At 32.4% G+C, this 26,087-nt stretch overlaps 1 protein-coding gene across 3 annotated transcripts in view; it reads left to right on the top strand.

Annotated features, from left to right (window-relative positions):
• The window catches only part of Nagk (N-acetylglucosamine kinase), a 49,812-nt gene that overhangs the window by 13,956 nt on the left and 9,769 nt on the right, over nt 1-26,087 (top strand). For all 3 annotated transcript variants that reach the window (XM_085817250.1, XM_085817252.1, XM_085817251.1), the window contains 3 exons: nt 5,468-5,578; nt 11,121-11,233; nt 19,156-19,243. In XM_085817250.1, coding sequence (XP_085673376.1) covers nt 5,468-5,578; nt 11,121-11,233; nt 19,156-19,243 — 312 coding nt within the window. The remainder of the gene's footprint in view (nt 1-5,467; nt 5,579-11,120; nt 11,234-19,155; nt 19,244-26,087) is intronic.

The following is a 26,087-nucleotide window of genomic DNA, read 5'->3' as shown; positions in this document are numbered from 1 at the left end:
GTATTGAAATTCACGATGAAGAAAGGTGCGGGAGGCTGTCAATTGCTTACGAGACAATCGCGAAAGTTGAGGAACTCATGCGTAAAGATCGGAGAATCACTCTGGATGCTCTCTGCATTTTGGTTCCTGAGGTTTCCAGAACCTGAGGTTTTAATGGAAAAGTTGCAATATCGAAAGGTGTGTGCAAGATGGGTGCCGCGTATGCTGACAGAAGACCACAAACGGCAACGGGTTGATTCTTCCCGCGAATTTCTTCGCCGCTATGGAGACGAAAAGGACAACTTCTTAGACTTGATTGTCACGGGTGACAAAACCTGGGCATTCCACTTTACACCTGAGACAAAACAACAGTCACGCGAGTGGCGGCATCCCTCTTCGCCCAAGCCACGAAAATTCAAGCAAACACAATCTGCCGGTAAAGTCATGGCAACTGTGTTTTGGGACAGGAAGGGGGTACTATTGGTCGACTTTCTGCCTTCTGGGACAACAGTCAATGCTGACAGGTACTGTGAAACACTGAAGAAACTCAGAAGGGCAATTCAGAACTGGAGAAGAGGGATGTTGAGCAAGGGTGTAAGCATTCTCCACAACAACGCCTGTCCTCACGTCGCCCGTCAAACCGTAGATCTGCAAAATTTTGGTTGGAACGTCATCACACACCCACCCTACAGTTCAGACTTGGCACCCAGCGATTTCCACCTGTTCCCTAAGTTGAAGGAACATTTGTCTGGACGGCGGTTTTGCTCCGATGATGAGGTGAAAGATGAGGTTCAACGCTTCCTGAAGGGCATTGTAAAACTGCCACAGCATCTACAAAAATGCATCAACCACAGTGGCGATTATGTTGAAAAAAAAAGCATTCTTCAATCTTTAAAGTGATGTAGCGATTATAGAAAATAAACTGTTCTTTGTACATCTAAAAATATAGGAGACTTTTTTTTGGGGATCGCCCTCGTATCACCTGATGTTAACTTCTGGAACCAGCACTTGGTGATGCATCTGTTCCTGGCATTGTCCCTAAATGCCTACATATTTGACAACTTGATATGGCTGCTGGCTGGTTCATATAAGGTAATTCAGCAGACAACATAAAAAAGCTGTTTGATACCTTCATTTCTCTTTGATAACAGATGAGCTGTGATTGCTGTATGTGTATAATGTGCCTGTTTTAGTACTAGTCAATGGTACACTAACTCTCCATCATTTTTCGGACAGAGTCATTTCATTTTTTCTTTGAAGGCTCTGACAAACAGGACATCAAAAATGGCAAGACCTTTTTGGGATACCTTGTATTATGTGCAGAATTTGTTTATAACTGTGTAAAAGTATGTTACATATATTGATCCATTCTTTCAGAACATGATCTTGCTTCTGACTATAGTGCCTTTTAAGCATGCGTTAGTTTAAGCTAGTATTTTTCGTTGCCTTATTATGTTGTATTTTGTTACATAATGGTCATTATAGCATCACAGTATTTAGCAGGGGTGTTTGTGCTCCGGGAAAACCCCGGAATTCCGGGGATTTTGAACTTCGAACGACGATCCCCGTTCAAAAAGAAGTAGGAATAATAATGAATTATTTATTTTGATCTGGGTAATTTTGTTTGCTTTGTCCAAGGTCAGTGTGTGTGGTGAAAACTTTTCCTTTCTTTCTCCAAAGGCAGTGATAATGCGTGAAAAGGGGGAAAAAACTTCTTTTTTGTTCTTTCCTTATTTCGAGTTATGACTCATTCCCCCGGTTCTCGGACATTCTCTTCTAGATTCTTTTCGGCAAGTAGGCGCGGCAGAAAAAAAAGGGAGAGACTTCATTCGACCAGATGCGCGATCACGTGACTCTGGGTTCAAAGGTCTTATCTCTACTGGTGTGGCGCCAATAAGTAGAGAAGGGGGATTTTTCGCTGTATTAGCTATTTGTCATTGATCGCTTCTCAACTTTTTTTTTCTCGGCTGTGTAAAATTTTCGTTTCATTTATTGATGCACGTGTAAATTTTTCGTTTCGTTTATTGAAATATTTTTTTATTTATGTACGCAAGAGAATTTCACTTTGAAATTTCTCAATATAAATAGTGATATTATACAATTAGAAGAAGGTGTCCGGAATGCGTTTAGGTGCAATTGGATTGAACGGAGAGATGGTAATGGGGATACCATAGGCACATGTTGCCAGAAAATAAATGTTGCTGGACAAGCATATTGTGTTTTTTGTAATTCACTGCTGAAGTATGGTGGGGAAGGACTCAAGGCTTTCACAAATCATTCTAAAACTGTGACGCACATAAAATATTCAAAGTGCATTAGACATTCAGTGACTTTAAGTAATTATGCTAATTCAAATAATACTGATGACTTACTGGCGACTGATGCTCGGCCATTGGATATAGTGACAAGAAAAGCACGCCAAGAGGTATTAATAACTTCGTTTATCGCCAAGAATTCTCTTTCTTTCAATGTAGCTCCCAATTTAATTGAACTCTGCAAACAGTTGAGCCGCGATCAGACGGCACTAAACTCGTTGGAAATGTCCAGGACTACTGCATGTTATAAGATGAAATATGGGCTCGCAAAAACTATTAAGGGAAATATCATTAAAACTTTAAAGGAGACTCCCATTTTCTCTAAATTTGGATGAAAGTACTAGCAATGCTCAAGAAAGTATACTGGCAATATTGGTGCAGTTTTATGACAACAATCAAAATGAAGTTGTAGTTCATCATTTTGCATCTCTAAAGATGGAATCTTGCAATTCATAAGCTGTTTTTAAAGCAGTTGTTAATACTATTGAAGATAATAATATTCCATGGGCAAACTTAATTAGTGTAAATGGACTCGTGTAACACCATGCGTGAAAAAAAAAAAAAGGGTGTTGAAACCAGACTACGATCAAACAAAGCACCCCACTTATTAGATATTGATGGTGACACATGTCACACAGCTAATAACTGTGCAAAAAAATTTGCTTCATGTTTTGATAGATACTTAGAAGATTTGTTTGATGACATCTATTTTGATATGAAAAGCTGCAGTAAAAGAGAAAATTTTTTCAAAATCTGTGAATCCCTTGCCATTAAAAAACTCAAGCCCTTGTGGGTGTACATTTTATGCATTTTAGAAAGAATCAAAGATCTGTGGCATGCTCTTATTGCATTTTATTTTCACTACTTGGATAAAACTGATAAAGGGGATTATTTTTCTTATGTTGAAACTGTATACAATAAAAGAAATATTTCTGCAGCTCAGAAAAAATTGTTGAAGGGGTGTATTCTTGCTTGCATTCCCAACAACTCACAAAGGATACTTTAGCTCGGAAAAAAAGAATACTAAATGGGTTATTTGTTATGCAAAACAAAACTTTATTGCATATGACATTATATTCAGCAGTATTACCAGAGTTCAACACATATATTAAATTATTTGAAACAAAAAACCAATGCTTCATTTAATACATTCCAATATTTATAAATTGATGGCAAAATTTTTCTCTTTTTTTATGAAGCCAGAAAATATAGAGTGCACATCTTATAATGATTTATTAAAGGTTGATGTCACGAATCCAGAATTCCATCTACCTAGCAAAGTAATATTTACTGATGCAGAAGCTTCCACTCTCCTGAAGAAATTATCAAAAAATCATCCAATAGCAAAAGAATTCCAAATTTCTCTGATGAAAGCTTATACTAATACAGCACAGCATATGAAACAGAAATTATCCCTTAAAAATTCATATCTAATTAGTTTTACAGCGTTAGATCCAGAGCTAAGAGGTAAAACCAGTACAATATTAGCTTTTGAAAAATTATCATCTTTTATGTCCCATATTTTTAGTGATAATGAAAAGTCAAAAGTAGAAGCTGAAATAAAGTTATACCAGAGTGATATTGATATCACCAAAGAAATGCTCTACACATCTGATGAAATTGGAAATCAAGTCAAGTGTACAATTGATAAATATTGGTCTAAAGTTTTTAATTTAAAAGATGATTTCACAAATGATTATAAGTATCCTACATTGGCTAAATTGGTCAAAGCCTGCCTTAGCTGCTTCCATGGCCCATTAGTGGAAAGTGCATTTAACTTAATGGATACACTTGTCACTGACTTTAGAACCTCTCTTAAGATTGATTCCCTAGATGCAGTGCAGACTATTAAATATGATTTAATGGCTTCTAAAGAAACCTCATGTGAAAAATATGGCTCAAAAAATCCAATGACTGATCCAATTCACAAAGATCTCTTACTGAATATGAACAGAAGTTGGAAAACATATCAAGAGGACTTAAAAACATGTATTTCAGATGAGTCACCTATAAAAGTCTCTGAAAAACCTTCTACATTAGCAGAAAAGCAAACTGCTTCTACCTCTGCATGTGCAGTTCTCGAGGAAATTTCTTCATCTGTAAATGAGGAAAATAAAAGTCAACCTTCCTGCAATTATGAAGTTCACCACAAAAGAAAGACAAGCCCACAAACATCAGAAAATAGAAAAAAAGCAGCAGAAATTAGATAATTTTTTTTAAAGAATTAATTCAGGTAATTTAAAATATTTACATAAAATGTAGTAGTTTATATGTTTGAAAATTTATGGTTATTAATTTTGCAAAAAAAGTAATTCATTGAACTTTTATAATTAGGTCATTAAATACTTCATAATTGTAATTTTTCCTTTCTCTCCCCCCCCTTCTCGAAACTCCAAAATGTCGGTAGTAAGTCCGTAAAAGTTTCAGGGGATTTTTTGGGGTCCCACAAACACCCCTGATTTAGTAAAATGTTTCACATTTGCATGGCTGTTTTTCCCCAGCAGCTTGACTTTTTGCTATAGACAAAGGTGAATTTTTTTCTTTCTTATTAATATTACCCGCCAAGATATCTACTAGGTTTTTTGGAAATTTCCAATAATAACTTTACATCTCAAAAGCCGAAAATAAAAAAAATAAAAATTAAGCTAATAATAAATAAATAAAAGCAAACTTTTAATACTGTCTTTTGACTAAAAATTAATCTAAATTAAATAAAAGAAGAATTTAAAACTATATAGAAAGCTAAAATGTATCAAAAAAGTATACGAATATTTCACTTTTCTTAACCCTTTCAGAGTTATGGACAGAAAATTCCGCATAGAAGTCTGGCTTCCTTATTCATCACACATGAAAATTTCTGCCAGCTTTTAATGTATCCAATTTCGGTTTGGATGCATATTGGAAGAAAATGAATCAAAGTACAAAGTGAGAGAATAATTTTTAAATATAAATCAAGAAAATACCACTTATTCTTGACATTCTGAGGAACTTTGAAATTTCAGGGCTAAACCTGTAGCGATCGGAGGTTAAGTATGTACAGTTGCCAATTTGTGTAACTAAATTTGTTGAATAAAATTTAAATTCAACTCAAAGATAATTTAAGTTTTAAAACTTCTGATATCAGAAATTATTGTGCATATTTGTGAAGGTAATTTTTTCAATTTCTTTGAAAGGTGGTTTAGTGCTTATTGCTGGAACTGGATCTAATTCTTTATTAGTCAATCCAGATGGTACAACCGGTCGATGTGGAGGCTGGGGTCACTTACTTGGTGATGAAGCTTCTGGTAAGTATGCTACAAACATAACATATATTGCCTCTTGAAAAGCCTTTTGAACAAGAGATAATAATGCCTATAGCATTTGTTGAATACAGTTATCTTAAGTATTGTAACTGTTGAAATATGGCAAATTTTACTCATTTTTAACATTTGTTAAGCAACACATTAACCCTGTAGCATAAAATGATGTTTTGTATTTCTCATTTATTTATTATTAACCCTCTGATCATGGGTACCTAAGACATAAAAACAGAGAATTCAAATGATATCTTAAGTTGAAGGAAGAAAAGCAACTGCCAAATTAATGTACCACAAAATTTAAATATCAATGCCATAAGAACATTTCTCACACATATTCAGGATGAATATTAACCTAGTGTTAACAAATCTCATGGTCAGAAGATCAATGTTAAAATAGATTTTGCCATGTTATAATTATTGCAAAATTGCAGTCACTTCCAAATATGTTTATACTGTAAAGTATGCATTTATATACTTAAATATATTATACATAGGCCTTTAATTCAACTAAGCAAAGCTTTATTTCTGCAATATGGTTGTAAATACTGATAATTTATCATCAGAAAATGAAGATTTTTATTCATGTGAAAACACTAATTTGATACTAATAGTAGTTGATAGTAATAATTTTAATAAAATTTTGATAGCAGCAGATTAGTATAATAGTTAATTCATTTTTGAAGCATATTAATTTTCAATTTTGCGTTACATCAAGTTGTTAATACTTGAACAGAATCAAAAGACATAATAGCATTATATTCCAAGTTGTCAAATAAATTTATTTCACTCTGTTTCATGTAAAAACCTGGTATATTCTCTTTTTTTGCAAAAATTAAATACTATGGTAACTCCATTTAAATATCAAATACTGAAACATTAATTTGTGAAGCTACTGAAGGATATAGTCTTTTGTCTATTTAAGTGACTGTGTATTTCAAATCAGTCTATCTAACGTACTTTGAAAACTTCTTTCATTTAAATAATAAGTGCAGTAAAGTAAAATTTCTAGTTTTCATTTTTGTTATTATGGATATTTATTTGTTGAATTTATGAAATAACATTTTGATTTTACAGTTCATGATGTTGATGTATTGCATTTTCTATAGATTTTAATTAAAAAACTGGCAATACAACTCAAGTCTTCTGAAGCTGGAAGTTTTCAAATTTTCAGTTAAATAGATAACAATATTATTTAATTAACATTGCAGTTACTTTAATTGTTCTTATTTTAAGTTGTGCTGTTGTCTTTTTTGCACTTTTGTTCCATACTTAAGTTCGGTCTTTTAGATTGGCTGTTAATTCAAGCCTGAAATCATATAAATTGGAAGAGAAACATTTATTTATGACAAATTTTGAGGTTTAGCAAGAAACTCATGTTTTAAAGAATAGCCAACAGCAGTCAAAACAAACAGAGCCTTAAAAAAATTACAAAATCTCCAGTTATGATTTGTGCTACCAAACAGTTCAGTGTGATGTAAGTGCAGTCTTGTTACCTCCAAGTAATTTTTGTTGTGTGTGTATTGTACCAATAGGTTTCAGCTTTAAATTTTTGAACAGTTCTTGATAATACAGTCAAAAGTCTTTAATCTGGACTCGTCGGGACTTCAGCGATTCTGGATTATCGGTTTTTTTCGGATTATAGATCATAAGTTTAAATCTGGTAAGATGGCATGCAGAAATTATAAAATTAAAAATATGAAACCATAATTTATGAAATAAAGAGCAATTATGATCTAAAGGGTATCAAAATTTACAAAAAAAAAAAAAAAAAAAAAAAAGCGTAATATTTATTTCTTTACTTTATTAAACATTTCTTTCAACGCATGCATTCATAAAGCATACATTACGCATAGTCGAAATTAGAAAATTGCAAGCAGAAAACTATTTGATGTGTATTCGTGATATTTATAATGATGAGGAATTTGATTTAAATCATATCAAAGACGGAGTATATCGAGATGAAATACTACATTTAGTAAAGAATTACAAGCCGAATAAAATAAAAACATCTGCCCTGAAGATAAGGATAGTGCTGACAGATCAACTTCCAGTTCATTGTGCGCCGCGATGCCCCCCCCCTCGCAGAGCAGCAGCGTAAAATTGATTAACAGATTTCGGAATGGTTAGAGAAACAAAGGATATGTCTTTATCCATTTTTTGCAGTGATTCCACTTTTTGTTTGATGGACATCAAAACATTTTTTCGCTTTATAGATCCTTTGGCAGCTCCAGAATCGGAATTTCTTTTTGACATAATCGAAAGTTCAAGCTTACTTTTATAAAATTGCTCTAACAGTCTACAAAATATAATAAGCCAGATCCAATTCGAAGATTAAGGGACAACACAATCTGCAACATTAACTGAAATAGATAATTAGATAATTTTAGCTTAGCTTATACCACCCGTTATACATTAATCGTGCATGCGTAAATGTATTATGATGCCTTTGCTCATGCGCAGAAAGTTTGTAGCTTTGAGGTCTGGATTATAGATCATTCCGGTTTATGGACGTCCGGATCTTTTGACTGTATAACTTTATGATCCAGAATCACACAATACTGTAGTAATACTATGTAAAATTTTATTAACTGGATTAACAACTAAAGTTTATAAATAAGTAGTCTGTTTCTGGAAATTCAGTAACATGTTGCAGGTGTTTTCTTTCAAAACATTTTCTTTATTTACTATCTGGCAAATAATGCATAATCATGTAAGGTTTTCCTCTGCATACTGCACATACATACTTCTCTTCATACTGCAAATTTCATAAAACCTTTTCATTTGGAAATAAAATGATTTTATTTCAGACAGCAAAAACACATGCCCTTTTTCTGGACAAATAGCTACCTTTCTTTTAGAGAAGAATTAACAATAGTTGTGAAGTCCTGAGAAGAATGTGTTAATTTGTTACAAAAAAAAAGTGCACTATTTTTCTATTGTCATTACTATTGTGGGCAAAATTTAATGCTGCAGCACTCAGTCAAGTATTCAACACTTTTTTTTTTACATGCAACCTTACAAATTTGATTTATTTTCTTCGTCTTTAAAAAGAATTTTCCAATTCTGCAAGATCATTCTACAGTCTTTCTGTTAGTAAAACACTAGGGTTATCTAAATCTTCAAACATCCTCGTCTCTTGTTAATTCTTCAGATTGTAGCTTTTTTGTGGCCGTATAAGGTGTTGAAAGAAGGGTTTCCAGTTCTGCAACATCATTCCACAGTCTTTCTGTTAGTGAAATATTAGGGTTATTTACATCTTCTGAAAAGTTCTTAATCCTAACAACCACTGTATCATCAAATATGTACTTCTCCATTGCTTTTCTCCTTTTCCTTCTCACTTCCTAAGAATGGCATCTATTTTGGGAGTTCTTGCTGCTTACTTAAATTCACCAATGAGATTAGTAACTAAATGAATCAGTTTAATCAATAATGGCAAATATCATGTCCATCCTGCTCCCTTATATTTATTTACTAATATGCCAATAAAATAGAAAATAACTATTTATTAATGTATGTATTCCATAAATATAAATATTAGCTCAGTTTGTCATTAATTTTTTTTCAATTCACTTTAATTTCATTTCAAATTCAAACTGTTCTACAAAAACTGGAGTTGGAGTCGACGTGCTTTTTAGCGACTTCAACTCCAACTCCTTTTACCCAAAAATCTACCCGACTCCACATCCCTAATATAGACTACTAAAATGTGTAGATGTGCACCTCCTATTTTGGTTGCAATTGACCATACCAAAAGTATATAAATATATACTGTTACTCGGCTCATACTGTTACTCGGCTCAGTGAGCACAGTTTATTCATATATATGTTTGTAAATTGTGCATTTTTTGATTAAAAAGTTATTGAATTATGTTGTTCTTATCTTCCAGTTAAGGTTTTTATGTCTTTAGTTAACCTGCATGTTAGAGTTGTCGAATTATCAACAATTTAAAAGTTGTTTAAGTGCGACTAAGGCTAATTTTTTTACCATAGCAACCATATTTGTTTGCATTTGAAACTTAGAATAGTGGATTTGTTGCCAATCTAGAGAAACTAAACTTCACAACAACAAAGTAACGTTTTCTTTTATTATTGTGAATTAAATTATGCTTAATCCATTCTGGAGTTATCATTTAAGTTATTAAATTATCTCATATATTGACTCAGCATAGCGTCTAGAACAAATTAAGTCAGTTTCTACACCTTCAGTGTCTTTTTCCGAGTGAGACCAAAAGTAAAATTTCAGTTTTGTGCACTGAAAAATCTGCCTTCTTGCCCACTGGCCGAATTGCATGTTTTTGCATAGAAACTGAAATTTTAATTGTAAAAAAATTTTTTTTAAATTATTTTGTTTTTATGTTTTTCTATATCTTTCAATTTTAAATATAGATATTTTGAGTTTTTATGTATTTATACCCTGTCGCGAAGTGAAATCAGAATTAATCGAATGAGAAATATGTCTCTAATAAAATTCAAGGAAGTAAAGTTAAATGAAAGGCAGGAAAAAATGTGTATAATTTAATATTCCATACAAGGAAGTCATGTGTTGTACACATCAGATTTTTTTAAATGAGTCTTTATGCATTGCTATCACATAATCACAGTTATGTTGCTGTTTCTTTTGTAGATTTCAATTCAGATTAGTTTAAAAACTTATCTCTGAAACTCAATCATTACTTAAAATTATTTTTTACATTGCTTGATGTTTTAAAATATCATCTATCATTTGTTTAGTTTTCATGTAACTCAACTCTAATTTTAAAGGATTCAGAGATACCTAAGATATAAAAATAAAGTTTAGATATGAAGGATATTTTGCTTAGGAACAAGCAGGGCAAAAATACAGAAAGTAGAGATGCAAAAGCGTAATCCGAAGTGAATTCAATGATCAAAATGATCAAACTACTATACACTGATTTCATTCTTGTGTAAATCCTAATTATGAAAGTATGATTCAGTCTTCTGAAAATCAACCCACCATAAATTGTCTTTTGCTACTATTGAGGAAATTCTTGATTGAGAATTAATATGCAAAATATATTTTGCAAACACATTTGATTCTATTACAAGGTTGCTTTCTTTTATTATTTAACACCCAATTTCTATTTCCTACCTTAATTTATGAAGTGCTTCTACAATATGTGAAAAGTATTAGTTCTTTTGAAAAGTAGTTACTTTTATTGCAAGGCGTGGATTTGTCTCATGTTTTTGGAAGAGCATATTTGCTCAGTGCTTTTATATTGCCCCCCCCCTCAAAAAATTCAAGAAGTCTGTTAACTGTTCATAAATAAAATAAAATGACATTTAATCTCTGGTTCTTTAAATCTTCTTGTACCTGATTTTGGTTTGTTAATTGTATGACTGTGTATTACTGATTTTTTTAAATTAGCATTATAAAATTAAGACTGTATTGGATTTTCCAGGAATGGTTTAATATGATATTTATTCTTTTTTTCTTATTTAGGTATTAGTTAGGCCTAGCCATCACTTTTTTTAAATAATATAACTAACTTATATTTGCATTTTACAGCAATGTGGATTTCCTTAAAAGCAGTGAAAACGGTGTTTGATTCAGAAGACAATTTGGTTCTCTGTCCCTATGATGTATCAAAAGTCAAGGAGCTTATGCTTCAGCATTTCAAAGCAAGTTAATTTAATCAGTTTAGTAACTTAAATTGATATTAGGATTCAGTTGTGATTTAAAATAGTTTAAATTTTTGGTCATGTGTTATCAATAATAATAATAAAACATTTTAGTACAAACATTTTGGAAGCAGTCAAAGTTGACGTATGTCATTAATTGCAGAAATTTTATAGATGCCATTTAATCTCTGGTGTTTTAAATCTTCGATAGCATTTAATTCAAATCATAGGCCATTAAATTTTCCCAATTAAAATTTTAATATGTAGTCATATTAATATAGTTTTCATCTATATTACGTTTTCAAATTTCAACTTTTTCCTATGTGTCAATATATTTTTTCATGTTTTTGTTTATTTTGGGTGGGAGGAATGAGTCAAAATACATTTGTGTGCTTTTAAATGTGGAATGAAGTTAAGATCCTGCTTTTCCCCCACCCTGTTGACAAAGAACTATTTTCTAAATTAAAGCTAAACTTAAGTTTCTATTTTATTATTTGCTATAAGTTTTATGTTATTATGCTGATCTGTAGTTGCATGTTCTGTAAAATCATATAAACTTTTTTAACGATTTTTTGCATCTTTTTAGTACAAGGTAACTAAACCTTGTACTGAGTAATTAAATCTTAATTATATTAAATAGAAATTGGACTTATAATTAATACTGCATCAATTTTTAAGGCTTACAGTTCTTTGTGAGATAATTTAAATGGCCACACCAGGAGGATAATTATTAAATCTCAAAATATAACCCCATAGTCATTATCATTTTATTTTTAGCTTTCATTTTAGTTAACTAGGAATACTCGTGTCTTATGTCAAGATTATGTTAACTAGAAATCCTGGTGTCTCATGTAAGCCATATATCAAGGGCTAAGTGAGGCATTTACCTGAGGGGAAAAAATATTGAGTGTGGGGAGCAAAATTAAAATGTAGTACAGTACAAAGTCTGAAATCCAAAGTCGTCGGAACTTCGGCAAGTTGTCCACAAAAAATTCAAAGAGTTCCTTTTTCTTTTTCATGTCATATACAGTTGGCTTTCTAATGCCATACTCCTCCCATAATTTTGAGACAGATATGCCTTTATCCATTTTCTGCAGCAATTCCACTTTTTGTTTAATGGACATCGAAACGTGGTTTCGCTTTGTAGATCCTTAGGCAGCTTCAGAATTGGAAACTCTTTATGACATAATCGGAAGTTCAAGCTTAATTTTTATAAAATTGCTGTAATAATAACAGTCTACAAAAAATAATAAGCTGGATCAAATTAGAAGATTAGGGAGCAGCGCAGTGTGATACATTAACTGAAATGCTTTAGAATTAGTAAAGATAATTTTAGCGTAGCTTAATAGCATCCGTTATAAATTAATGGCTGTGTATCACAAGATTGGCGACGAAAGCGAAGTTGTTTCGCTAAATTTTTTGTCTTGCTACTACTGCATACTGAATTAAGCCTGAATTTAAATGACCACACCATTACATTAGTTTAGTTATTTATACATTAGTTTAGTTATTTAATATACCTACGTTTATTTCTTGCATATGCTTAAAACTAATCTGAGTCCTGAATAAAAAAACTCCCACATATACTTAAGGCTTTATCTAGGGCCGGGGCTAGATATCACCTGGTGCAGTCTCTGCGGGTCCTCTGCCGTCTGGTGCTGACATATTCTGCTGCCGCTTCTGGGTTTATGGTGAATAACATATCAGCTATTCTTAATTAAAATAACACTAAATGTAATCTTTTGGCCTATGAATTTCATTAACAAAATCTATTTTTAGCATATGAAAAGAAATTTTTGTTGAATTTTTCTTCATAAACATTTATAAGAGTATTTAAAAATCTGTAATCATCACCAAGCATAATGTTAGCATAAAAGTTTGCCATATTCTTGTTATTCAATTACTAATATTAAAAAAAGTTTAGACATCACTGCATGAGTTATTACTGAAGCTGTCATGTATTGATAAACATACAGTGATGAAAGCAAAATACGAGAATAATAAATAATGACTCGCCAGGTTGGCGTCAGGGATATGAAATAGGTGAATGTTTGGTTTGAGATGTATGCCAAGCAGATACTTAACTAGGAGCCAAATTATTAATCTCACAAATTTATCCTTACATGATTGTTTTTCTATAACGAGGTATTTTATTTAGTTCCTAAGTGAAATTAAGAATCGGAATTTTTAAGTGAAAATCTCCACACGCTTTATTATTATGGAAGGAAAAATCAAATGCGCATGCGTAAAGCATACAAAAAAAAATTGTTTATGGCTTTGAGGTCCAGATTTTAGATCATTCCCGATAATGGATGTCTGGATTTCGGACTTAGTACTGTAAATGATATATTGATGTGCAAGTCATAAAAGGTGTTTAGAGAATGCAATTTTGAGATTTTTCCTAATGTATTAAAATCTGACAGCATGGTTCTATATATGCATTATTTGTCATTTTTATAGCATATTATAGATTGTTAGTCAGTTGCATGATCTGTGTATTGATATTTTATATAATAAAGAAAATTTATTATAGTTAAATGCTGATTGAAAAGTTGTGAAATTGAGCCTCTTATTCAGAATCAAATAATTCTGCAGGCATCCCTTTTAAAAAAATTCAAGTAACATTGAATTATATTTTTTAGTGTTTTCATAAATGGTTCAAAGATATGAATTAGATTATTTTGTTGCTTTAGCACTATAGGCTCCCCCCTTATCTGAAAAGGAACTGCTTTCCATGTTGTCTTTCTAATGTTGGAAATACTCAGAATTTGCTCATGTCACTAAATATAGGTTATATAATATATATGTCACTAAATATAGGTTGATTTGGGCTGTTATGAAAGCAAAATATAATGTCACAGTAGTAACATTCAGCTGGTCATTATCCTGAAACAAAGTGATTGTTTCTTGACCGAATCCAATCTTTTTTCCTTAATGGTTTCTGTGTATTTACATAATAGTCACTGTTTGCTCTCTGCTCATGCATGTACATTGCTAACATCAATAACATGGTGGATAATTTGCTGAAATATACTTGTCCATCATTCATGTGTTACCAAGTAGAAGTGCCTTTGGTACTAAACATGTTGAAAAGTTTCAGCACCATTTATAATGCGGCATCTGGAAAATTCTATCCGTTTGGGAAGTGAAAGGAAATAATACATTTTTTATAATATTTATTGTACAGTATAATTTATATTGTTGCTTATGGCCGATTGTCAGTGTGATGGTAATTTGTAACATTTCTGAAAAATCTCTTGCCCTTAGAGGTGAAGAATTCAAGCAGTTCTTGGTTGATATCTGCTTCAGTATTGAATTTTTCTCCCTTAAAAAAATTTGCAAGAAGAAACAAGTGATAATCAGAGGGATCTAAGTCTGCAGAGTATGGCAGATGTGGCAAAATTTCTCAGCCAAAGTCTACAATTTTCTGACGAGATGCAAAAGCAGTACGTGGTCTAGTATTATCATGATGCAGCATGATGTGTTTTCTGTTAAACATCCTTGGCCCCTTTTCTTTGATTACTTTATTTAAAACACCTATTTCTGAATTGAGTTTTTTGTTGGATTTCAAAATTACATAATGTTATATTGGTCCTTGGATGTCCCATCCTATACACAGCATTCTCTTATTCAATGTCGAATATCTGAAAATTTGAGGGTTTTAATACTTTTTTAAACCTTTAACCTTGACTCAACTTATGGTGCCGGACAAATTAACTACAAAAATAATTTAATCAAAACAAATCTAATTCATAATATATCAAAAGATCAATCGAATAAACAATCCTATATCATATCTATCAATCATATAGTGGTATTGGTTTAGTACAATAGGGTGCATTGTGAAACCCACTAGGGAAAAATCAATAACTTCAAATTTAATTAAAGCTCCATGTTTCTTATAAAGCCTCCAGACTCAAAAAAATGGAGGGACGTGACAGACCAGCGTAAATTACACACAAGATAGATACACAAATGCAATTAAATTTTAAACACACATTTATTAAATTCTTAAATATATTGTATTATTAGTAAATACTTGGGTAACTGATCAGTATCCCCTACCACATATTTTTACTATGAAAATATCGCATCTGTCACACAAAATTTCAGCTTACAATAATTAAAACATTTAATTAATAAATAACATTTTTTTTTCAGAAATTAAGAAGGTGTAACATATTTTAATTCTCCAAATAAATGGTTCTCGTTAATTAGAAACTAACATTTTCTGACTCACCCACTCAGTAGGTGAAACAAATTTAAAACATTCCAAAACTGGCCATCACTTGAAATAACAATCACTTCTCAATTTTACTAACTGTAAAACAGTCAAAAGTCTTTAATCTGGACGTCCACAATCCAGAAAGATCTATAATCCGGACCTCAAAGCTACAAACTTTTTGCGCATGCGTAAACGCACAATACCTTCACGCATGCGCATATGTGTCTATGCATGCACATAATACGTTTACGCATGTGCGTTTAATGTATAACGGACGGTATAAGCTAAGCTAAAATTATCTAATTATCTATTTCAGTTAATGTTGCAGATTGCGTTGTTCCTTAATCTTCTAATTGGATCCGGCTTATTTTTTGCAGACTGTTAGAGCAATTTTATAAAAGTAAGCTTGAACTTTCGATTATGTCAAAAAGAATTTCCGATTCTGGAGCTACCAAAGGATCTACAAAGCGAAATCATGTTTCAATGTCCATCAAACAAAAAGTGGAATTGCTGCAAAAAATGGATAAAGGCATATCCTTTGATTCTGTAATCATTTGAAAATATGTTTATCAATTTCACGCTGCTCTGCAAGGGGGGGGGGACATCGCGGCGCGCAATGAACTGGAAGTTGATTTGTCAACACTATCCTTATCTTCAGGGCAGATGTTTTTATTTTATTCAGATTATAATTCCTTACTAAATATAGTATTTCATCTCGATGTACTCTGTCTTTGATATGATTTAAATCAAATTCCTCGTCATTATAAATATCACGAATACACATCAAATAGTTTTCTGGTTGTAATTTTCTAATTTCGTCTATGCGTAATGTATGTTTTACGCATGCGCGCGTTGAAAGAAATGTTTAATAAAGTAAACAAATAAATATAAAGCTTTTTTTTTTTTTTTTTTTTTTTTTTTTTTTGTAAATTGTGATACCCTTTAGATCATAATTGCTCTTTATTTTATAAATTACGGTTTTATATTTTCAATTTTATAATTTCTGCATGCCATCTTACCACATTTAAACTGATGATCTATAATCCGGAATCGGCAAAGTCTCGACGAGTCCGGATTAAAGACTTTTGACTGTATTTAATTTATATAAGTAATAACAATATAAACAGAATTGGATTATTTAATTACGGCAAAGCACACAAGGGCTATCTGCCTAAAGGGAGGGGATGCCTTCGTGGAGGACTTTCTAAGGGAAACTGGCTCGTATACACGTTACACATGGGAAAAACCACGAAAACGCCCATGCAGCGAGCCCGTTCACGGGATTCGAACCTCGGACCGAACTACCAGTGTTCAGTGTCTTTACCACTCGGCCACTGGTGGGCACAATATAAACAGGTAGATAAATCATTATTAACTGTTCCACTATGGCATTTGGGAATACTAAGAGAGAGAGAAAATAATCTTAAAAATCTCACTCACATATTCTTCAGAATACATAACCTTGGTGGAAGTGTCCAGTTTTCCTAGTTACGGAGGAAGTCTATTTCTTTGAGCCAACACTTTGATTACAGTTTAACTAACACTCTCGCTCTGAAGTCCATTTAGTATCCGGCACCTGAGATTCTGTTTGAAACTTCCAAGTGTCAGACATATTCACTTTGGCAATGTCAAATTTTCGGTTTTGAAAGGATTATCTGGAGATTCGGGTTAAGAGGGAAAATCTGTAGTAAAATTGTTCTTTACATCTCGCAGAAAAAATGTCTCTTCTGGAGAAAAGAAAGCACAGCTCAAACCCTGTTGCTCAAGCAGCCCGCTGCACGGCAAGCCGGCCGCAGGTGAACGCCGCTTGAACTTCACATCGCTGCTGCTCAAAATCATTCTAGATCAGACTGCAAAGAAAAACCATAACTGGAGCCCACTGTTACATGCCGCTCACGAGAGCAAGACCCGCAAGGGTCAAGCCCCCACTTTTTTTTTTTCCTTCTTCAAATATCAGAATCCGAATAAATTCTAGCCTGGTGCAAACCTCCCAGGAAATCTCGGTTTCTCCGCCTCTGTAAGTTCATAGGCCCACAAAAAATCATCAAATTAAATCTTACCAATCTTACCAATCCCGGAATTTTACTTTATCTAGACTGAGAAAAAAATTCCAGCCTTACGACGAATCAAACACCAGAAAAATCTGACAATGCAATCCAAAAAACATCTGTACACACAATGTGGGAAATAAAGTGGACCCTCCCAACTAACAAACAGAAACTAAGCTTTATGAAAATCCAATTACTTAAGCTTAGTATACCCCCCACTGTCTTGAAGTAAGCAAAATTGCAACTATAACAAAGCGAAAGCAAGAAGATTTTCGTTTCAAACGCCATTAGTAAAAGGCGACAACACAACACCCTATTGCCTCCATTGTTAGTAAAAAGGCCATAAACCAATAAACCAGATATGTTTTCTCACAACCCTCTTTTGCCTTTACTACACTTTCTACTTATGAATAACGGGTTAAATAAAACCTTTACAACTTAAGAATACTTTTTTCCAGATTAAAATATACATGAATACAAATAAAAATATTAGAATAATAATAACTTAAAACACATATTAATAATTAAAATTCGCGACATAACATCCGTCTCAAGCTTGGATTAGAGGTGGAAGTGACAAGTTGTCCAAACTCACAGTGTACTCTTTTCCTAATGATATTTTTATAGGTAATCCACTTTTCATTGCCAATTGTCATCTAGTACAAGAGGGGTTCATTTTCATTTCAGGCAAGCAGAAATGTGCATATGATGACTCTATCATGCAAATTTTTCTTGTTTAACTCATTTGGACTATTAGAAACCAATCCTAATTTAGGAATATGTATCAAAATGGTATGCTGAGCTGAATTAAGCTTTTCTGCATTCTCCGATTTTTGTGAAAAAAAAAAAATATTTTGCTGTATCATGGTCTTGAAAATATCATCATAGATTAAAGATGGTTGTCCAGAGCTTAGCTTATCATTAAGGTCAAAATCATCTGCTTCAGAATTTTCGAAGCTTCTCCATGACATTCTTTTGTCATGGAGTCTCTAAAATAGACTATAAATGTTATAATTTACACTCTTTGTAATTTATACTCAGAAATTAACATAAGTGCATATATATTATGTAATAATTATGTAGTTTGATTTGACCTAACTTTAAATTTGAAAGTGACAGTAATTTTAATTTATAGCCCATAATTATTTTATGATGTTAAGAAATGGCTTATCAGCAGCTTTCGATTAGATAAAACCATTGAACTTTGATACTTGTATTTGGAGCTGCCTGTCTAGAACTAAATTCTAGATAAGTTGATTGCAGAAAAATTTTTGTAACTTTTTCCTTAAGTAGTATAAATATATGAATATAGTATAAATATGAACAAGAAAATATATAATTAGCCATTACGTTTTTGCTATAAACTTATATGCACTGCACTCAAGATTAAGTTTAAAACTTATAATTGTCTTCAGGTGAAATATATTTTAATACTTTTATCAGTATACATTTGAGATGATTTTTTATATGGAAAATGAAGCATTGCATTTAAATATGGTACACCTTCTTCCTTTGTGCTGTCATAAAAATTTTAAACTCGTGCAAATCTAATTTTTAGAACATGGCTTTTCATGTAATTTAGAATATGGCTTTTGATGTTTAATTCTTCATATTGATTTTCATGTAATATCTTATATCCTCCTATGTAGGTTAATGACAAGTTTGGAATACTGGAGCACTGTTATGCCAACTTCAATAAAACCAGCTTTGCGGGTCTTTGTGCAAAACTGGCTGAAGGTAAAATAAGGAATTTTGTCATTTGTCCTGGAACTATTACGAATTTTCTTACTCTAAGTTATCTTATTAATCAATCTATATTTATCTTATTAATTTATCTATTATCTCTAATCTTTTATGACAATTTTATGTAATGTAAAACCTGTTCTAGGAATTTTATGTAATGTAAAACGTGTTCTAGGAATTTTATATACTTGATTTTGTTTAGCAGTAATTACCTAAGATGACTCATAACTTAAGATTACAGTCTTAAGTTTTCTAAAAATTTTCTACGTCAAATTTTTGAATTCCTTATATATATTTGATAGTTCATTACTTGTAGGAACATGTTTATAATTTATATTGTTTTTAAGTGAAAAAGATTCTGTTTAATGAAAAGATTTCTACCTCAAAGTTTAAATGTAGTGTTGATAGGATGGGTTTAAAAAATTGTTTTCCAAATTATGAAAGTAGAATTTTTTATCAATCAAACTATGTTTGCAGTTTTATGTTTTGTAACTTTATCTTTTTTTTTTTTTTTTTTTTTAAAGGCCAGAAGGACTGGCATTTTGCATCAAAAACTTTAAATGTTCGTTTCACTTTTCAAATTGTTCCCACCAAACATTATCACCGTGTGTTATATTTAAAGAAATTAAATAATGAAGAATCTGCATCAATGTATGTATGTTTCTCGGATTGTGATAAAACAATGGTACCTAGAGCTATCAAATTATGAATGATGTACATTTCCACCCAAATATGGGCATCTAGAAGCCCTAATTTGGAATTTGTTTCATATTTTGTAACATTTTAACGATTTTTTTATTAACAATTTCAAAGATTTCAAAGTGAGCAATGGCAAAACCATACGAGTTTAAAAAAAAAATCTCCACATGAGACTGTGTATCGGAAATTCTAAAGATATGCTCATTTTAAAATTATTTTGCGATATTGCTGTTGAACAGAATTCAGAATTTTATAGTTTAAGTGCAAAAAACATGATATTTAATAAATAAAGGTAACACACAAAATATTTACAAAATGCCCCTCTGAGGATAATGTAAAATATCAAAGCTTTCAGATTTTTGTTTAATAATGGTTTTTTTTAACAAATAGAAAAGAAATTAACTTTATAAACATATGACTTTTTTTCCTTATAAGACAGACTTTTTTTCCTAAATGTGGTCTCAAAAAAAGTTACCTGCGTCTTATACGTGAAGGACACAGGTTAACTTTCAATACTAAATGCTATTTTTAGCCCGAATAAAGGTTTAGACACACAGAACCTTTTCTACATCTGCCATAATTATTTCGCGTACGCGTGAAATATCTGTCGCCAAAAAGCGGCAAAGCTTGAAGCTGATGTCGAAGTTCGAACAGGTTTGATGGTCACATTACGTCTATGGAGCCTTTCCTTATTTACATAGACTTTCTTTGACTCAGCCGACACACGTGTTGGTATCGGTACTACTCTGTATAAACGTGTCATTATCGGTACTTAAAACAATTTGTTTAAAAAAAATAGCCTGGAAAATATGACTACAGGAAACAAGAGATTAAGCTATACAATTCAGTATAAACTAGGAGTGTTAAACTACGTGAAAGTGCAAGGAAACAGAGCAGCAGCAAGGTATTTTGGTCTACCACCTACCAAAAAATTATATGTACTTGGCGACTGCAGGAAGATCAACTGAAGACTGCTAAAAAACAAAAACATAACCTTCGATGCCCAGCTCCATCTTGGCCTGAACTTGAAAATGCTGTAAAAATGTGGGTGATAGATAAGAGGAAATCTGGGATAAGTGTTTCAACTAAAATGATAATCAATGAGGCCAAAGGATTTGCAGAAAAACATGGGAATCGGAACTTTTCAGGGTCTGAGGGCTGGTGCTACAGGTTCATGAAAAAAAAATGCTTATCAATGTGCACAAAATGCCAGCAGATTATGAAGAAAAAATACTAGCATTTCGTAGGTTTGTTATAAATGCATGCAAGAAAACTTCTTTTGAGCTCGGTCAAATAGGAAATATAGATGAAATTCCACTCACATTTGATGTACCATCCAACAAGACTGAGTATTAAAGGGTCTAAATCAATAACCATAAAAAGCACAGGTCATGAAAAAACCCGATATATGGTAGTTCTAACATGTTGTGCTGATGGCACAAAACTACCGCCCTTTTTCATATTCAAAAGAAAAACTCATCCAAAAGAAAAACTTCCAACGGATGTAATTGTTCATGTTCATCCGAAAGGCTGGAATGAAACTGTGGTTACAGAACGTATGGGCAAGGCGACCTGGAGGACTCTTAAGAAAACTCTCTCTTTTGGTTTTGGATCAGTTTAGTGCCCATAGAACTGAAACCATAAAGAATAAAGCAAGAAAATTAAAAACCCAGATAGCTGTCATTCCTGGTGGACTGACGAGCCAATGCAGCCTTTAGATGTATCGGTGAATAAGCCATTTAAGGAAAAAGTGCGAGAACAATGGAACAAGTGGATAGGAGAGCCACATCCATGCCCTCACACCCTCGGGTAGAATGAAGCAGCCCTCTATTTCACAAGTGTGCGAAAAGATCTTGGGAGGACGTAAAGGCTGAAGTAATTGTTAAGTCCTTTAAGAAGTGCGGAATCAGTAATGCTCTTGACGGAACGGAAGACGATGCATTATTTGAAGAAGGTGATACTAACGATGACAGAAACAGTAGTGATGACGATATTCTCGTTTTCGATGATGATGATAGCGAAAAGGATTTTTATGGTTTTCAAAGTGATTAAAGTCTAATATCATGATAGGCAACATTTTCCTTGAACCTGTTTTTTTTTTTTTTTTTTTTGTTTCTGCTTTATTTTGTATTATGTTTGATTGCTTACCATTTATTCATTATTGAAATTTACATACCATGTTTAAAATAGCTTGCCGTTTGTTAATTTTCCTTAATAAAAATATGTTTGGTAATTGCATTCAATGATTGTTTATTTGGCTTTTACGAAACGTGAGAACTAAAATAAACCACATTTTAAGTTATTGTGGTATCGCGCGGAATATTGAAACTTTTTCCCTTGTGTTTGGCCTTCTAAATAAGGGGCGTTGTATATGCCATCAAATACGGTAATGACTCATACAGCCATGACCAAACTTTTTTTATATTAGTAATTTAATAACAGAGTGTGGTAACCTTTCATGTTGACATTACGCTTGGCAATGATTACACATTTAAGTTAAATGTGCTAAGAAATGCTGACGAGAAAATATTCAACAAAAATCTCTTTCCATTTGCTAAATATAGATTTTGTTAATGATAATCATATGTCAAAAAATTACATTTAGTGCTATTTGAATTAAGAATAACTGATTTGTTTTTCATATAAAATCAGAACTGGTGCCAGAGCTCGTATGGGTGCAGAATTTAGGGATGACAAAATATTTGGAATTTAGAGAAGCACTGAGCAACAAAATTAAGGGATGAAAATTTTTTTAGAATTCAGGGAAAGCACTGGGATCTAAAATTTAGGGGCGGCAAAAATTTAGAACTTAGGGAAGTGCTTGGTAGTAGAATTTAGTACCCGCAGAGACTGCCTCAGGCAGTATGATATCTAGAAGGCCCTTGATAATCCTTAAGTATATATGGGAATTTATTTAATGAAGAATCGGATAAGCCTTAAGCATGAGCAAAAATAGGTATAAATATAATAATAAATAAACTAATACAATTCAGACTGAATTGTCTCTGTGCTCAGGCAATACAAAATTTAGCGGAACAGTTTGTTTTTCATCGGCAATCTCATGAAACATAGCCAATAATGTATTGCAGACACTTTACTGATTCCCAAGGAATTTCAGTCAGTATAGCAGTATTTGCTGTTCCTTAACTTTCTAATTTGATTCATCTCAAAATTATGCAACAAGTATGGCATTGGAAAGTCAACTGTATAAACAGAAAAGAGAACAGAAAGAAAACAGAAAAAGGAACTTTCTGAATTTTTTGTGGATTTCACACCCCACTCAAATGAGTAACAGAAAAATTATTTTTTATGCTAAAAGTGAAGATCATGATAAAGTGAAGACTGAATGGTTCAGACTGTGTCGCAGCAAGGGTGTGCTATTGGCTCAAACTAAAATATTTCACTAAGAAATGAACTTAAAAATTGAGTGCACATGTATGATAGGTTGGTTAACCAAATTTAAAAATCTCCATAGTATAACGCAATTAAGAATTTTTGGTGAAAAAGCTTCAGCTGATACTGAAGCTGCTGAACTACTTGCAAATGAATTCATTGAGCTCATTAATAGTGAAAAGCTATCTCCAAAACAAATTTACAATGCTGATGAAACTGGTCTTTCCTGGCAACATGTGCCACAAAATACCTTGGCAACCTCTATAAAAAAGGCTCCAACTGATGTCAGATTCGAAAGCAAGACTAACAATTTTAGCATGCACAAATGCTGTAGGAACACACTAGTGTAAACTTTTCATTATCAGAAAAATACACGACCTCAAGCGTTTAAAGGAGTAAAGATTTTCCCTCTTATATCTTGTGCAAATAAAAGAGCACAGATGACACAAGTGTTAATGAGTGATTGGTTTGAAAATCCTTTCATATCCGAGGCTCAGCACACTTCAATTGGTCTACCTGATGATGCAAAAATTGCCCTGATTGTAGACAACTGTTCTGCTCATACTTCATTTAAAGTTTTAGTGAAAGGTAATGCACTTGTATTATTCTTTCCTCCAAACTGTACACCCATCATTCACCCTATGGATATTGGAATAGTGTGCTCGCTGAAATGCAAACATAAAGTAGAATTTTTAAAAGCAATGTTAAATTTCTTGAATAATGCAAGACTATTTAAGAATTTTAAAAATACTTTTGCATAAAATCTACTTTATGGAGCATCGCAAGATCATGGGAAGATGTGTCTCCAAATACTTTAAAAAAATGTTTGGGGTAATTTATGGCCAGCTACCATTTTTTATGGTGAGGATGATGAATATGATAGCCACGAATGTGCAGATTTTCGAATATCGCAAAACTGGTGAAATTTTCCAATTAATGGATTTTGCAAAGAAATGTGGAGAAGCAGTAATAAATGAAGACAATATAATAGAAAATTTTCATTGCAATGACAATGTCCTAATCATCAATCAATAAACAGATGGCGAAATCTGTAGTATGGTTCTAGATCCAGAAAATACCATTACCGATATTGAAGAAACTGACAAAGAGATTATTAAAAATGAAAAAAATTTTATTGACAAGTTAGTCTGAATTCTCGACACAGCAATTACAGGACTTGAACAACGGAGCAACAAAAGAAGCCCCTATTTTTTCTTTTTTAAAAATTTTGCTACCCTTTAGATCATAAGTGCTTCATTATTTCATAAATCATGTTTCCATATTTTAAATTTTATAATTTCTACATGCCATCTTACTAGTTTTAAACCGATGATCTAATATCCAGAAGAATCCGGAATCGATTAAGTCCCAACGAGTCCAAATCTTGGACTTTGTACTGTATTGCAGGTTTTTTTTTTTTTTTTTTTTTTTTTTTTTACAAATAATTGTGTTTTCTGAAATTCTTGTGGAAACAATAATTAATTTAAATTGAAGGTTTAAAACTTTGTTCCCTGTTTCTCATGCCTCAAAATTCACATTAGCGACAAATGCATTTTGATAGAAGTGAGTTTAGTAATTATAAAAAATTGATGAAAGCAGCAAAATTTTGCTTCCTTTTCAAACAATACAATGTGCTTTATCAAGAAGTAGTAAAAATCTTTCCAATTAGTATTTCTTTCCTCTTAATTACAACAATGTTTAGGTTCATTTAAATTCTCCGTTGGTTATGAGATTAAGTAATTCTTTCTTCCAATATATGCATGATATCTATCAGTTGTAAATTTGTACCACAAGCTATGTTCGTTTGTGTGTTCATTTGTTTCGAAATGCGATTTGTTTTGGTGCATAACTGGAATGCAAGTTGAGCTCATTGATGACCATGAAAAGGTTAAATTATATACAGTACAAAGTCCACAATCTGGACATCCGTTATCCGGAATGATCTATAATCTGTACCTCAAAGCCACAAACTTTTTTTTTTGTAATGTGTTTACGCATGCGCGTTTAATGTATAACAGACGGTATAAGTTAGGCTAAAATTATCTTTACTGATTCTAAGGCATTTCAGTTAATGTTGCAGATTGCACTGTTCCTTAATCTTCTAATTGGATCTGGCTTATTATTTTTTGCAGACAGTTAGAGCAATTTTATAAAAAATTAAGCTTGAACTTTCGATTATGTCAAAAAGAGTTTCCAATTCTGGAGCTGCCGAAGGATCTACAAAGCGAAAGCATGTCTTGATGTCCATCAAACATAAAGTGGAATTGCTGCAAAAAATGGATAAAGGCATATCCGTCTCAAAATTATGACACTGAAAAGTCAACTGTATATGACATAAGCAAAAAGAAAAAGTAACTTTGCTAAACGTGACGATGATGACAAAGTGATGATTGAATGGGTCAGACAGCATCGCAGCGAGGGCGTGCCATTGACGGTTCCAACACTAATGTCTCAAGCCAAAATATTTCATGAAGAAATGAACTTAAACACTGAGTGCACGTAATCAACAGGTTGGTTAACCAAATTAAAAAATCACCATGGTATAAGACAATCAAAAATTTCAGGTTAAAAAGCTTCAGCTGATACTCAAGCTGCTGAACAATTTGCAGATGAATTCATTACTAGTGAATAATTATCTCCAGAACAAATTTACAACGCTGATGAAACTGGTCTTTTCTGGCAATATGTAACGTGAAATACCTTGGCAACCTCTACAGAAAAAGGTCGATCTGGTGTCAAAGATTCG

This window comes from Stegodyphus dumicola, chromosome 5 (genome assembly GCF_044657685.1).
Source record: "Stegodyphus dumicola isolate Sdum_Otavi_A_Nest chromosome 5, ASM4465768v1".
NCBI classification, from domain to species: domain Eukaryota; kingdom Metazoa; phylum Arthropoda; class Arachnida; order Araneae; family Eresidae; genus Stegodyphus; species Stegodyphus dumicola.
This window is presented reverse-complemented; position numbering and strand designations above follow the sequence as displayed.